The sequence below is a fragment of the Crinia signifera genome, chromosome 1 (genome assembly GCF_055691185.1).
Source record: "Crinia signifera chromosome 1, ASM5569118v1, whole genome shotgun sequence".
Classification (NCBI taxonomy): Eukaryota; Metazoa; Chordata; class Amphibia; order Anura; family Myobatrachidae; genus Crinia; species Crinia signifera.
Window position 1 is genome coordinate 127,542,532 of NC_139217.1, and position 13,217 is coordinate 127,555,748.

Sequence of the window (13,217 nt, forward strand, 5' to 3'; positions counted from 1 at the left end):
GGTGCTTTTTTTCACACTCAGAGCTACTTACAATAGTTTTTTTTTCTTAAATACAAACTTTAGACCCCTCCCCATCCGTGGTGCTTAGCTTAAAAAACATAAATGCTGTCCTGTACCAGACAGAATATATACAGATGAGTCAGAATACCGACACCTGCATTCCAATGCAAGTCATCCCGACAGAGGTCAAGTAATTATACTTACTGTACCTTCCCACTGCTCCCTTTAACCCTCCTTTCCTGCAGCCAAACCCTAACTCTCTTACCCCAGGTCTAAACCTAACCCCACCACTCGGCAGCCTAATCCTATCTCCCGATTCTAAGTGACTAACCCCTCCCTCTCCACAGCCTAACCTTACCCACTGTTGCCTACACCTAACCCGTTACCTCACAGCCGAACCCCCCTTCTAAGTGCCTAGCCCTCCCCCCCACAGCCTAACCTTACCCACTATTGCCTACACCTAACCCGTTACCCCACAGCCTAACCCCCCTTCTAAGTGCCTAACCCTCCCCCACAGCCTAACCCGCCTCCCTTTCTACGTGTGTAACCCTAACCCTCCCCCCCTAACCCTAAATCCCCTACTCATAACTCTTAGCATATTTACGTTTGGATTACAAGCAGTGTCAGCATCCTCATCAATTAGTCGGGATCCAGACATTGGTATTGTGATTGCCGGCATCCCATTCATTGGGGTGCTAACTGCATACTTACCCGACACCATGTGACCTTTTTGGTAACTTTCTCCATTTATAGTACACTGAAAGCTCTTATGAGCAGATATGACTTTTTACAGTAGATGTCATTTACAGAATCGCAACCACTGCTGTTTGTGCTTATTATCTGTAAATGCGACCAGATTTATGTACAGAGTAAGGAGTTTGAGGTGTCAGTGGGGATGCAATGTTTTCCAGCTCTGATGGTACAGTAGGTGTTAGGGAATACAAGGGCCTCATATGGTTATAGGCTGTAACAGTTTTTACGGTTTCCACTGCTTATAAATTTCAGAGCTTTCCAATAAACCCACAAAAGTTTCTTCAGAGATTTCAATAAAACAAACAAAAAACAGAAAGTGCACATACTATTTGTTACATACTATTGTTATTAGTGAGGCACAAAATAATGTGTGCTAAATATTCTCAGATTTCCCAGAGTATAAATGGCCACCTGAGCTGCCTGGTACAGTATATAATATTTTCTTTCTCTATCAGGTATTTAGGGAGGTATTCAATCCAGGATTCTGACCATCGGAACATCCCAACAGTTGGAATCCTGTATTTTTTCGTCTGATCCGACACTAACTCGACAGTCAGAATTCAATGTTTTGACTGTCCAGTGTTGGAAAATCAATATATTGTCGCAAATTTGAAAAAGTCGGATCTGACACCCTTCAATGTGGTCGTTAACGGCAGCATTTAATAGTTGAGTGAAGATATTTCCCCCTGTCGGGAAATATCGGCACAGTTTGAATACACCCCTTAGTCCAGGCATGTCCAAAGTCAGGCCCGAGGGCCAATTGCGGGCCGTGCTGTCATTTCAAGCGGCCCGCAGCCTCCAGCTGGAAGCGGGCAGAGCATCAGATGTGGGAAGCACAGCACAGGACACTAAAGGTGGGGCCCCGGCGAGCGCGCCTTTACCTTGCTGCCTGCTGCAGTGAGGAGGTGCCGGCTGCCACAGTCAGATGTGTTTGGCGTCCTACCCCTGCTGCTGCAATCGTATATCACCCTACTCCACAATCACAGTGACAGCAGTGTTTGGGGAGGGGGGCAGCAAGGGGGAAGCTTGCTCCCGTAACATGCAGAACGGAAGAGGGCAGCAGCAGGAGCCCAAGCATCTCCTGTCCTTGCAGTGCCTGCTTTGCCTCTCCGTCCTCTGGCTCAGACAAGGGGCTGGGAAACATACAGAGAAGGGAGGGGGCAGAGTGGGGGACATACAATAAAGGAGGGTCAGGCTGGGGGACATACAGTGAATAGGGGCAGAGTGGGGTATATAGTGAATGGGGGTCATACAGTGAATGGGGGTCATACAGTGAAGAAGGGTCAGGCTTGGGGACATACCGTGAATGGAGGCACTGATGGACATTAAGAGAAGGGGGCAGGCTGGGGGACAGAGTGAATGGGTGCAGAGTGGGGAACATACAGTGAATGGGGGACATACAGTGAAGGCGGGGCAGTGAATGGGGGCAAGCTGGGGGACATAGAGTGAATGGGGTCAGAGTGAATGGGTGCAGAGTGGGGGACATACAGTGAATGGGAGCAGGCTGGGGAAAATACAGTGAAGGGGCAAGCTGGGGGACATAGAGTGAATGGGGTCAGAGTGAATGGGTGCAGAGTGGGGGACATACAGTGAATGGGGGCAGGCTGGGGGAAATACAGTGAAGGGGCAGGCTGGGGGACATAGAGTGAATGGGGGCAGAGTGGGGGACCATTCTGATGTGATTAATGAATCAAAGAATGTTAGGCTGAATGGTCGGCCCCCACACACATTTACACTTCACAAAATCTGGCCCTCGTCGTAAAAAGTTTGGACACCCCTGCCTTAGTCTCAAAGGAAAGGGGGGGGGGCTCTGTAATTGCCTAACTACTACTAGTTGCACCTAGTGCACCAAATACAGATAACAAAATTTAGATCACCTTAAGTCAGTCATGGCAAAGTGAGTGTAAATGACTCCTGAGATGCATATACCCTGGCCTATACCCCTAGTTTGCATCTAGTCTTCATCATCTATAGATGTTAAGCTTGCTAGCAGGGCTCTCATACCTTTGACTGTCTGTAAATACCCGGTTTATTGTATAACAGTCTCCTATCGTAAAGCGCAACAGAATATGCTGCGCTATATAAGAAACTGTTAATAAATACATAATCATCAGTGCGTTTGTGCACTTGTCTTGTAGCAGGTTCAATGCCTCTGTGTCCTATGTAGCATATATGGGTATAATTATTGGTCCACATAAGCCAGATTTGTGTTAATGACCTAAGCAATATGTGTGGGTGATGCCATACTCCGTGAATGTTTTTTTTTCTTGTTCACAATGAGGGCACCTCAGTGTCAATGCTTTGTGATTTAGTGTTTGTCTTTTGTTTAAAGCACTCAACAACAGGCTATTATATTCTTCTATTGATAAGAATATGCTCATTATATAGCCGAGTGCTGGGAATACACTGTTGTCTAAAAAATATGTTGTTTAGGTGTTTGTCATCAAAAGAATCTGCCTTAAGATCTATTCTTTCCCTAAGTGGATAGAGGCCAGCAATGCTGTGCAAACATGAGTGATTTCTGTCCTCAGACAGATGTGTCAAGGAACCTATAAAAGAATGAAACCGAGATCCTTAGTAGAGTGGGTTTGATAGTTGCCAGCTGGAAGTGACTTCCACATAGGAGATACTGTATGTTGCTACCCTAAATGGAATAGAGGACGCCTCCAGTTTATTATTCTGTGTTTTCACACAGCTTTGGACCCACTGCTTCGCTTTTATACGCTCATTTCTACCAAGTTCTGTAGAAAATGTTTGGAGTAAATCAAAATTTTTTGGTCATTCAATATTCCAGTGTATTGAACAGTGTTTGATCAAAGCATGTGTATATTAGGTGATAAATGTGGCTGAAAAAGGACAAATTAATATTTTATGTACTGAAATCCATAGAGTGGAAATGTACGGTAAGAGAAGGGAGCATATGTCGCATTATCTGCAGCTGACGAGCAGAATAACCTCCAGTTTTCTTGGTGTGGTTCTGTTTGAAGTGAATTCTTCTCTTCATCTTCATGCATTATGTAAATGACATGTAACAGTAACAGGAGGTGTGAGTGTCATAAAGATATGATCACTCTCTGCGGCACTTGGAGCATATCACTGGAAGAAGAAAGCACTTGTCAAGCTGGCGATGGTACATTTGCAATGTTTTATAATACATGACAAAAGTTGTTGATAGCTACATTACTCTTTAGCCTGCATCATAAAATGTTGTGACATGTTTATATGGAATAACTTCATATCATGAGGTGGTTATTTGTGTTAAACTAATGATGATGCACCCTGGAGATACTTTAGCAGTATGCCACTCATTAATCATCAGTTGTACATTTAGATGCCTATATGTATATCTCGAAATGTGATCCGTCTCATCCCAGATGATTTGCTATGACGAACATTTTCATTGAAAATATCGGCTAATCCATTAACTTTCCTTGGCCAGTTCAGTGGTCAATTTCCGTACATGTATACGGAGTATCTTCTTAGCCTAATCTAATTTTTGTCATATTGGACAAGACGTACATGAATTATTGCTTGCAAACATTTTGTGATACTTACAAGAATGTTCCATTGATTGCGACAGTGAAATTAATTTGGCCATTCCTACTCTGCCTCCTTATTACGGTTGAGTGCAATGGATACAAGCGAGTTTTGAGCCACCAAATACTGCTACTTACTGAGATAACAATATAGTTTCAAGGTCATTAAAGTTGTGTACCCAACTAGTTGATACATTTTTGCCAGAACATCTGTTTTGGTACATGGTGAATTAATTGTAACCAATGAACCACCACAATAAATGTGATAATATGTCAATCAGTGAATTACGTTCTATAGATATTTATTGTGTTGTCATTATCCATGTGGATTAATCCATTTTGTTCAAAGAAAATTTAATTCTGCTTCTGTATAGTGTGTTTATAGACTTTGAAACTGAGATTCATAAATGAGATCCAACCAGTACACTTTGAATACACAGCAGATATATTTGTTTCAGAAATCCTTTATTGCTGTAAAATACTGTAAGATAACTTTATTCTAGGATGCCTCTTGTTTGCCTCCTGCATTTTAAAAGACCAAAGGCACTTTTATGCTTAATAACAAATATGCATACTTAGCAGTGTCTCCTTTACATTTAATTAATGCATAATTCAAAAATGTCAACAAAGGAAAGCATAACATATTGGTTCACCCTGTGATACACAATAAAAATGTAACTTGGGATCTAGTGACTATTAAAATCTAGTTTGCTTGCAAGATAAGATTAACTAGCTTTTTCCAGTTTGAAGTCTTGCTGGCTTTTGCTAATTAATCACTTGATAATAATACAAAGAAGCTTATATTATTGACCAAGAACTTATGCTACAGTACTTTTGCTTGATAGTACTCAGTATAAATACCCATGTCTTTCTTTTGTCCAGATGCCCTGTATGATGTCATTACCATTGGTGCCCCCGCAGCGCATTCTCAGGGATTTAAGAGTGGTGGTCTCAGAACACTTCTCTCCAAATTTGAGACAGAAAAACGAAAGTAAGTAAATAACCAGTAAACTGATTATTTGGATTGCTAGATTTCAGATTTGCTGGGATAATCATTCAAATTATGTAAGTGGGTAGTTTATCATCACCAACCATAAGTTAACTGTATATTGTACAGGCTATTCTAATGAAATAAAGTTTTTGCTCTGTGTATTAATGCTTTTTTTACACCTTGTTAGTATATTGCCCATAATGCTCTGTGAAAGGTGCATAATGACATAACCCCTGTTGATGTTGTATGATGTTTTTATATAGGATAGGGCTATTATCTGATATCCATGTTTGTCTTCTAAATAAAACTAGAGAAGTGACCAGCAGTAGCTCCTACCCATACTTGCAAATAAATAATACTAGAGAAGTGACCAGCAGTACCTCCTACCCATACTTGCAAATAAATAATACTAGAGAAGTGACCAGCAGTAGCTCCTACCCATACTTGCAAATGCCAGAAGGGTCGATGGCCTTGTGGGCCGATTTTGTGCAGGAGAATCTGCAGCAGACCACCATGGTGGGGTGGCGGTGCTATTCAAGCAGAGGTGGCTGTAGTCGGATCCGTCCTGCAGTGCCAGTGCCACCCACAGTGCAAGCCAAGACTAGTAAGTGTCCTGCTTGTTTCTTGTCCATGACTGGCTACTAGTCCTTATTCCTACCACTACCCTACCCTAAGAACCTCTGACTTATCTCTACAAGTACTGCCTGTGGCTGCTGCAACCTGCACTGCAGTCTGCAGTGCAGACTCAGTGAGACTTCACTGCACAGACACTGCCTGAGGCAAGGTAAATTTGCACCCAGCCAGCAGGAATAATTGCCATGGCCCATAATAATGTGTAATGGGCATAAAGATTGTGTCATACTCTTTAATGGGCGTTACGGTGTGTGTGTCATAATGTGTAATGGGCATAACGGATTGTGTCATATTCTGTAATGGGCACTACGGTGTGCTTCATAATGTTTAATGGGCAATACGGTGTGTTCCATAATGTGTAATGCCTCCTTTTTCTGATGCCCCGCCTCCTTTTCATGAGACCATGCCCCCTTTTTGCTGGGCGGCTCCGCCGCGCAAGGATCCCGCCTCCTACAGGTGGGCCTGTGTGGTCAAAATGCCAGGGCCGATTTCTGGTCCCAGTCCGGCCCTGTGCCCCGCTATATAATGCTGAGAATACCAGAATTATACAGCCAGAAATGTGGCTCATTGCTCATCATTTGCCCAGACCTCCCACTGTACTCGCAAAGTTGGCAGCCAGGCTAGGGTTCTGCAGAGATGTCAGGAGACTTGCTTACTCTTCTGGAGGGCTAGGATGGTCACCCTATTTTTGGGAGAAACTACATATGCATAAAACAATGGCTTCTGTGGACTGCTTTTGCTGCCGACCATATAAGCCGGTTAGGACTGCATGAAAGGTTGAGTGGATTCCTGCTGGAAGCACACTCTCTGCTAATTGCAGCCTGGCCTGGTAGTTTCAAAGGAAGAATACACTTGCCAATAGGATCATGTGACAAAGCATTAGATAAACTCCTGAAGTAGAGATAGAATCAGATAATGGGTGATAAAGGTTTTTTTTTCCATATTATTCACAAAGAATGTTATATTCTTATACAGTATGTACAGTACTGGAAAAGGTAGTCAGAGAACTGTTGGCAATTTACACATTAGTAGTACACTCCAGCTGCAAGAGGCAAGAGGCCAGCTGTCATTGGACATATGCCTGGACGATATTATAAAAAAAAAAAAAAGAATATTGTTTCTGTTGTAAATATGTAGATCCACAAAAGCTATTCAAATTTTGTTTAATATTATACGTGGGGTATTAACCCTTTGCGTGCCAAGTGAATTTGTCAAAATTGGTGTGAAATTTGGCAAGCAGACATTTTTATTCATCTTAATGACCTGTAATGGTTACCTTATACAGGAACATTTTTATTTGAATTTATATAACAAATGTGAGTGATGCTGGCATTTTTAGCAGATATTTTGACTCTCAGGTCACTTAAGTATGTGTGAACTTTCAGGCTGAAATTGGGCAGCTGACATCCAGTCCCCAGGTGCCCATTTCACCTGGAGATAACCATGGGAACGCCCATGAAACGTTGGGCATTCCCATGGGAGAGTACCCCGGCCCGCCGCCTCCTGCCCACCACCCGCAATGTTGGGTGCATGCACCACCGCAAACAGTCTGTTCGCCGTGGCCGCACACACATCCGGCACATGCGCATTGCTGAAACATCGATCCCCGTGTGAAGGAAGGCCAACAGCGAACAGACCAGAATAAGGTCCTTAATTCTGATTTAAAGATTAAAAAAACAGATATAAAAACGGCAGCAACATTATTACATAACGTGTATATCCATATCCATTGTCATCTACACAGCAAAAGTCAAGATTTTACAAAGACCATATTATCATACATCAGCTTGCAGAGACACAGACATATTGCATTAACATTTCCCTGTAGGGTAGCAGCCAGGGATTGTGACCATTGGCTTCTTTTCTGTTATTACTGCTGCAGGTACAGGAAACTTCATTTACAGTATAATATGCTGTAGGGGCAGAAATCCTTAGCTCTAGACTTCAAATTAACACTGGTTATTTTTACCTTTCTCGGTTATTTTTATCTCATTAAATGATCTTGTTATCTTTTACATAATTTAATGTGAAATCATTGGTCTGACATATAAAGCCTCCCTGGAGAACCCGAGCAGCTTTGAATTCTCATCTACTTCGCACTAAACTCATTATTTTGAATTGAAAAACTGATATACAGTAAACTGTACACAGATAGCAACAAATGCAGTCTAAAGTTTTGCATTGCTGCACTATAATGTGGATTGGATAATTGGATGTGTATATAAGGTGGATTGCCCATAGGGCTCACCGCGAATGTATATCAGAGGCCTGTTTTGTTTGCTGACATGTGACCTCCCCCGTTAAAAAGTTTCTGCCCCACCCCCCATACATTACCTGTCATTTCTTACCGACTTGCTGATAGCCAGGGGTTTCTTGCTCGTTGCCAGGTGTTACATGCTCATTTCCAGGGGTTTCTTTCTCATTACCTGGGGTTTATTGCTCATTGCCAGGGATTACATGCTCATTGCCACCATACTTATTACACTGCATTGTCCCCAATCATTTTTTTAAATTCCATCTCTGCAGTACAGTACCTGTAGCAATCGTTTAGAATGCTCATCATGATCGCTCAGCACACATGGATGTGCCAGCGATGTGTGCTGAGCGGTCTGTCAGAGCCACTGTTCTCCACTGCGTGCCGGTTATTAATTGGGAGCTTGTAGCACTATTTGCTGGGCGAGCAGCGTTGCTGATTTTGAAAGACTGGCCGGATGCTGATTAGCTGAGAGAATTCATCGAATCAGCGTCTGGCCTGTCTTTTCAAAATCAGCATCCGGCCCGGCAAATAGTGCAGTGCTACAGGCTTCCAGCCGCCGCTGCCCGGACCCCGCTGGCCACCACCCGCCGCTGCAGCAGCTCCCCAGGGTAGTGCCATCTTCCCCATTGGGATGGGGCCCTAGAATCCTTGGGCCCCTGTGCGACTGCCCATTAAGCCCAATGGGAAATACGGCACTGGCTCCATGTGTAGAGCCCATCACTCTGCCAGAACACTTCTGCATGTATAACCCAATCCACCCCTGACCACAATATATATATATATATATATATATATATATATATAGGTAACGTCCTGTGTGTGATCCCCAAAGGGTAACAGAACTGACAGCACCAGTCATAGAAAGATCCAATTCACCAAGTAAATGAATGCAGGTTTTAATAGATCCAAGCTCACAAACATCCGGAGCATAAATGGACACCCAACAGGCAGATACAATGTTTAAGTTGATACATTACACGTCTCCTCGACGGCCGTTTCGGTGCATAGCACCTTCATCAAGAGGGGTCATCAAGACACTGAACTCAGGACCTAGAATTTAAAGGGCATCCAATGGCATACTCACCTGTCGACACTCAGATCATCAACCTCAGGTGCAGCGGTCACACACTACGATCACCTCCCGCGTCACAGCAGACTGCACACATCGCCTCCGTGTACCGGAAGTACAGGCGGCGGTGTGGAACCAATCTGTCGCGCACAGCAGAGGGGGAAGGAGAAGTGGTTCCACTGTCCCCGGAAGAGATCCGGTCGCAAGGCGGTTGTCATGGTAGCCAAACCTCACAAGAAATACGTGCTTTCTAGTAAACCGTAATACAATATTGTGGATGAATACACGTTATTGTGAGGAGATATAGAACCTGCACGTGAAATAAAGAAAACCACGCAAGTGAAAGAATGAAAAATATAAGCGTGTGCACATAGCGTCACTGCAACAACCTTACATCAGGAGGCAGGTGGCCGGTGTGTTCCCACGCATATATGCACAATCTACCGATACAGATCAAAGGTATAATGCTGTAATGGACAATCAGAAAGACCGTCCAGCATACATTAAATGGGTTGATTGGAGCGGTGCACATACAATAAACATATAAAAAGACACACAGCCTGTGAAGTAATATTAATTAATCAATTAATTAATAAATGGGGCAAAAGAAAACTCCTCATTAAGGCCCAACGGACTCATACAATTGAGTTCATAAATCCAATAGCACTCTTTCTTCATCAGAAGACCATGCCTATCCCCACCCCGCCTCAGGGGGGGCACATGTTCCAATGGCATGAATGCAAAGTCCTTGAAATTTCATGTAGCACATTATTAGCTTTTTAAAAGATCTGTGTGCAATGAACACAGTACGCAGACGTGTCATGTGTGACAGATTTATTACTGACAGCACATGAGAGATGTGTGCAGAGGGACACGGGAGGAGTGAGCATTCATTCATACATTACAGTAAGTTGAGTGAGGAAAGAAGTTTGCTGTTCATGCTTCATTCATCAGTGCTGTGTTTAATTAGCACAACAAAGGGAGCTAGCGACTGTATAAAATGTATCTCTCATGGTTTATCCTTTAGTCAATGAGCAAGAACACAGAGTACAGTTATAATCTATTAGTGTTACACTTTTTTTTAGTAGGTATTCTCCGTAGCCAGTGATAAATCACTGTTTCCTGCCAAAATTCTAAGAAGTCAGAATGATGAATGTGGCACGATGTTGTTGTACTCCACCACATCATATAACACACAGTTTGATTTTTCAATTAGTGAAGCGTATGTTCCAATAGCTACTGCTGATCACTGCTGGTGTTTCTGCTATGTAAAAAGCATTTCCAATTTTGTTATATGCAGCCAAACTACAAGAAACCACTGTAACTTTTTATCTGTCGCCTCTCATCCTTCACAACGTACCACTCATCGCTTGTGATGTGTCTCTTCCCCTTTGTCCCTCACGGCTCATGACTCATTAAGCATCATACATCACGTCTCACATATCACTTGTCATATTTCCCTTCTCACACAGTACACACTTGCTTTATTATGACAAATGAGGAAATTAGAGTCTATTGTATGATGATGTGTGATCCTGATGTGTGACAGTAATGATGGTATTGTGAAATGGACAATGTCTCTCCTTCTAATTAAGTGGTTCCCCACTGTTTTGGGTTCCTATACTCTTTTTAAGAAAGGGGATAATAAAATGTGGCAATTTTGGAGATCTCAATCAAAGTTGCCACATTAATGGCCGCAAGGAGTTTGCAGAGCTCACCAGTAGCCTATAAATATATCCAAATAATGATATATATCTATTGCAGTGGTTCCCAAACCTTTTTTTAATCAAGGCACCCTATAGTGTTACCATTTTATTCACAGCACCCCTAGGCCAAAAATGTTAACCCCTGAATCGTCTGAGTCTAGCTGCTCATACGACACTCACATTGGTTTCATTTTAGGTGAATCATTATATTGTATATTATATTAAACAGAGAAGGAAAGGCAGCAGTTTTCAGGTGGTCTGGTCAGCAAGCAGATGAGACCAGCAGTGAGAACTACTGGTCTCATCTGTAGCAGAATAAATGAACTTAAACATTATCAACAGATGGATGCATTTAAAGGTGATTAGTTTAAAAGCACTGTAGTATTTAATATGGATCGGGGGTTTGGCATATTTTGCACTAGTAACAAACTGTCTGATAATGTGTGGTAGATAATAGTATGCCATAGTATTTTAAATCAGTTGCTACACTAAGGCAAAATACTTGATAAAATTGCCAAATGATGCTAGGGACTAGACAATTTTTGGAGTTAGAAATGATCATCTGGTTTTGAGCGTACACACTGCATTATTATCAAGCTGAGATGAGGCATGACATTGATGATTTCAATTCAAGCACCCACAGAGTGGTGTTTTAACATGAACTATAGTCAACCTGATAATTTAGCGTAACAGTCCGTTGCATGTTGTGCAGCACTTCTCATATTGGGACCTGATTACACTGGTTTTGGCATCACTGTCAGTTACAGATGCAAACTATCACACTATCAGATTCTCCAACAAGTTAAAAGATCTCCAGACACAAAATAACACTTTAAATACTCTTTATACTGCAACATTGTCAATGTAAATACTGGCAGTGTGTCATCTAGGAAAGTATGCAGATGCCAGGTTAGTAATCAATATTCTTCCAATTTCTGTGTGTCTGATCCCAAATTGATCACAACAGATAAGCAGACTTATCGTCTGCTTCTGGTGTCGGCAGCAGGCAAGGTGCATTACTAGAGTGTCTAGTATTCTAATGTCACATGTACAAGTAAACATAATAAAATGTTAAGGCCCCGATACACTATGCAATTAACCTGCAATGTGGGCTCTTTTCCTAAGATTGCGGCAATCAATCGCAGGAAAAGAGCCCAAATGGCAGGTGATTGACAGGAGGCCCGATGTAATAAGTGGTTCCGTGCGCGTCTCATCGTAGCCTCCAGGTTGCACCCGCTGGAGAAGCAATGTGCTGGAGCTTCTGAGCCGGGCAGGCTTGGCTGGGATGACATGTGATACACTAAATTGCATACAAAAGGACCAAATGCGATTTCTATCGCATGTAATTCTGCCACCGAGGAAGGTCCCAGGTAGATCAAGGGGGCATTACATGTAACTTCTCTGAGGGGAGTCGTCGTAAACCATAGAATGAATGTGATTGCCCGTGGTTTGACATTCACAACTTTCATTTTGGCAGTTGCATAGACATATTTCTTTAAGAGGGATCTACATAAAATATAAAGCATAGATACAAATAATAATAGCACATTGTTGAGTATTTACTCTTTAAGAAGATGAGATAGTAAATAAATTAGTCCTAACTGTTAAGAATTATTTGTCATTCCCTAGCTCTTGTACATCAGAATAACGATTGTTGGTTAATCCTCGCAGATAAATAATTCAGCCTTTGCTGAGTACAGGAAATAACTTTACTTAATCTTCTTTATAGGGATTATAATTTTTTGTTATAGAATCTGATAATATAAAAAAAAATGTTTGTGGTCTGTTAATAGAAATTTGCATGTTCTGTTTTCCAGTACAGGGTACCAATGTATTTACTATTCACCTGAGAACACGGCGAAGGCAAAAGAAATTTTAAGTAACATCAATCACCTGCAACCTCTTATATCAAGCCATACAGACCTTCTGCTTAATTCAGCAAGACAGCACTCTGTGGACAGCCTGAACAATTCTTTAAAAGCACTCATGGAAACGGTGAGATTCAAATCTGCCATGCAATGGCTCATGGATAAAAATAGACTCACCGCTAATGCTTCACTTTTATTTAATGTGCAGGTTGACATTCGTTACATTACGGAGTATACAGTCCTCACTTTGAAAGATAGACTTCAGAAATGCCAAGGCAAAGGAATACCAAATACCTAATTCCTTTTGAAAAAAGCAATTTCATATTTTCTGTATCTTTATTTTCTGCTTTTAAGGGTGTTTTGAAAGTAAAATTGAAGGGTTTCAAAGACGGCAGAATTTGTTA

The 13,217-nt window shown here is 42.0% G+C and overlaps 1 protein-coding gene across 6 annotated transcripts in view; it reads left to right on the plus strand.

The window, feature by feature from the left end:
- The window catches only part of INPP4B (inositol polyphosphate-4-phosphatase type II B), a 512,352-nt gene that overhangs the window by 395,330 nt on the left and 103,805 nt on the right, over nt 1-13,217 (plus strand). For all 6 annotated transcript variants that reach the window (XM_083173210.1, XM_083173202.1, XM_083173215.1 and 3 more), the window contains 2 exons: nt 5,172-5,280; nt 12,763-12,940. In XM_083173210.1, the coding sequence (XP_083029336.1) occupies nt 5,172-5,280; nt 12,763-12,940 (287 nt within the window). The remainder of the gene's footprint in view (nt 1-5,171; nt 5,281-12,762; nt 12,941-13,217) is intronic.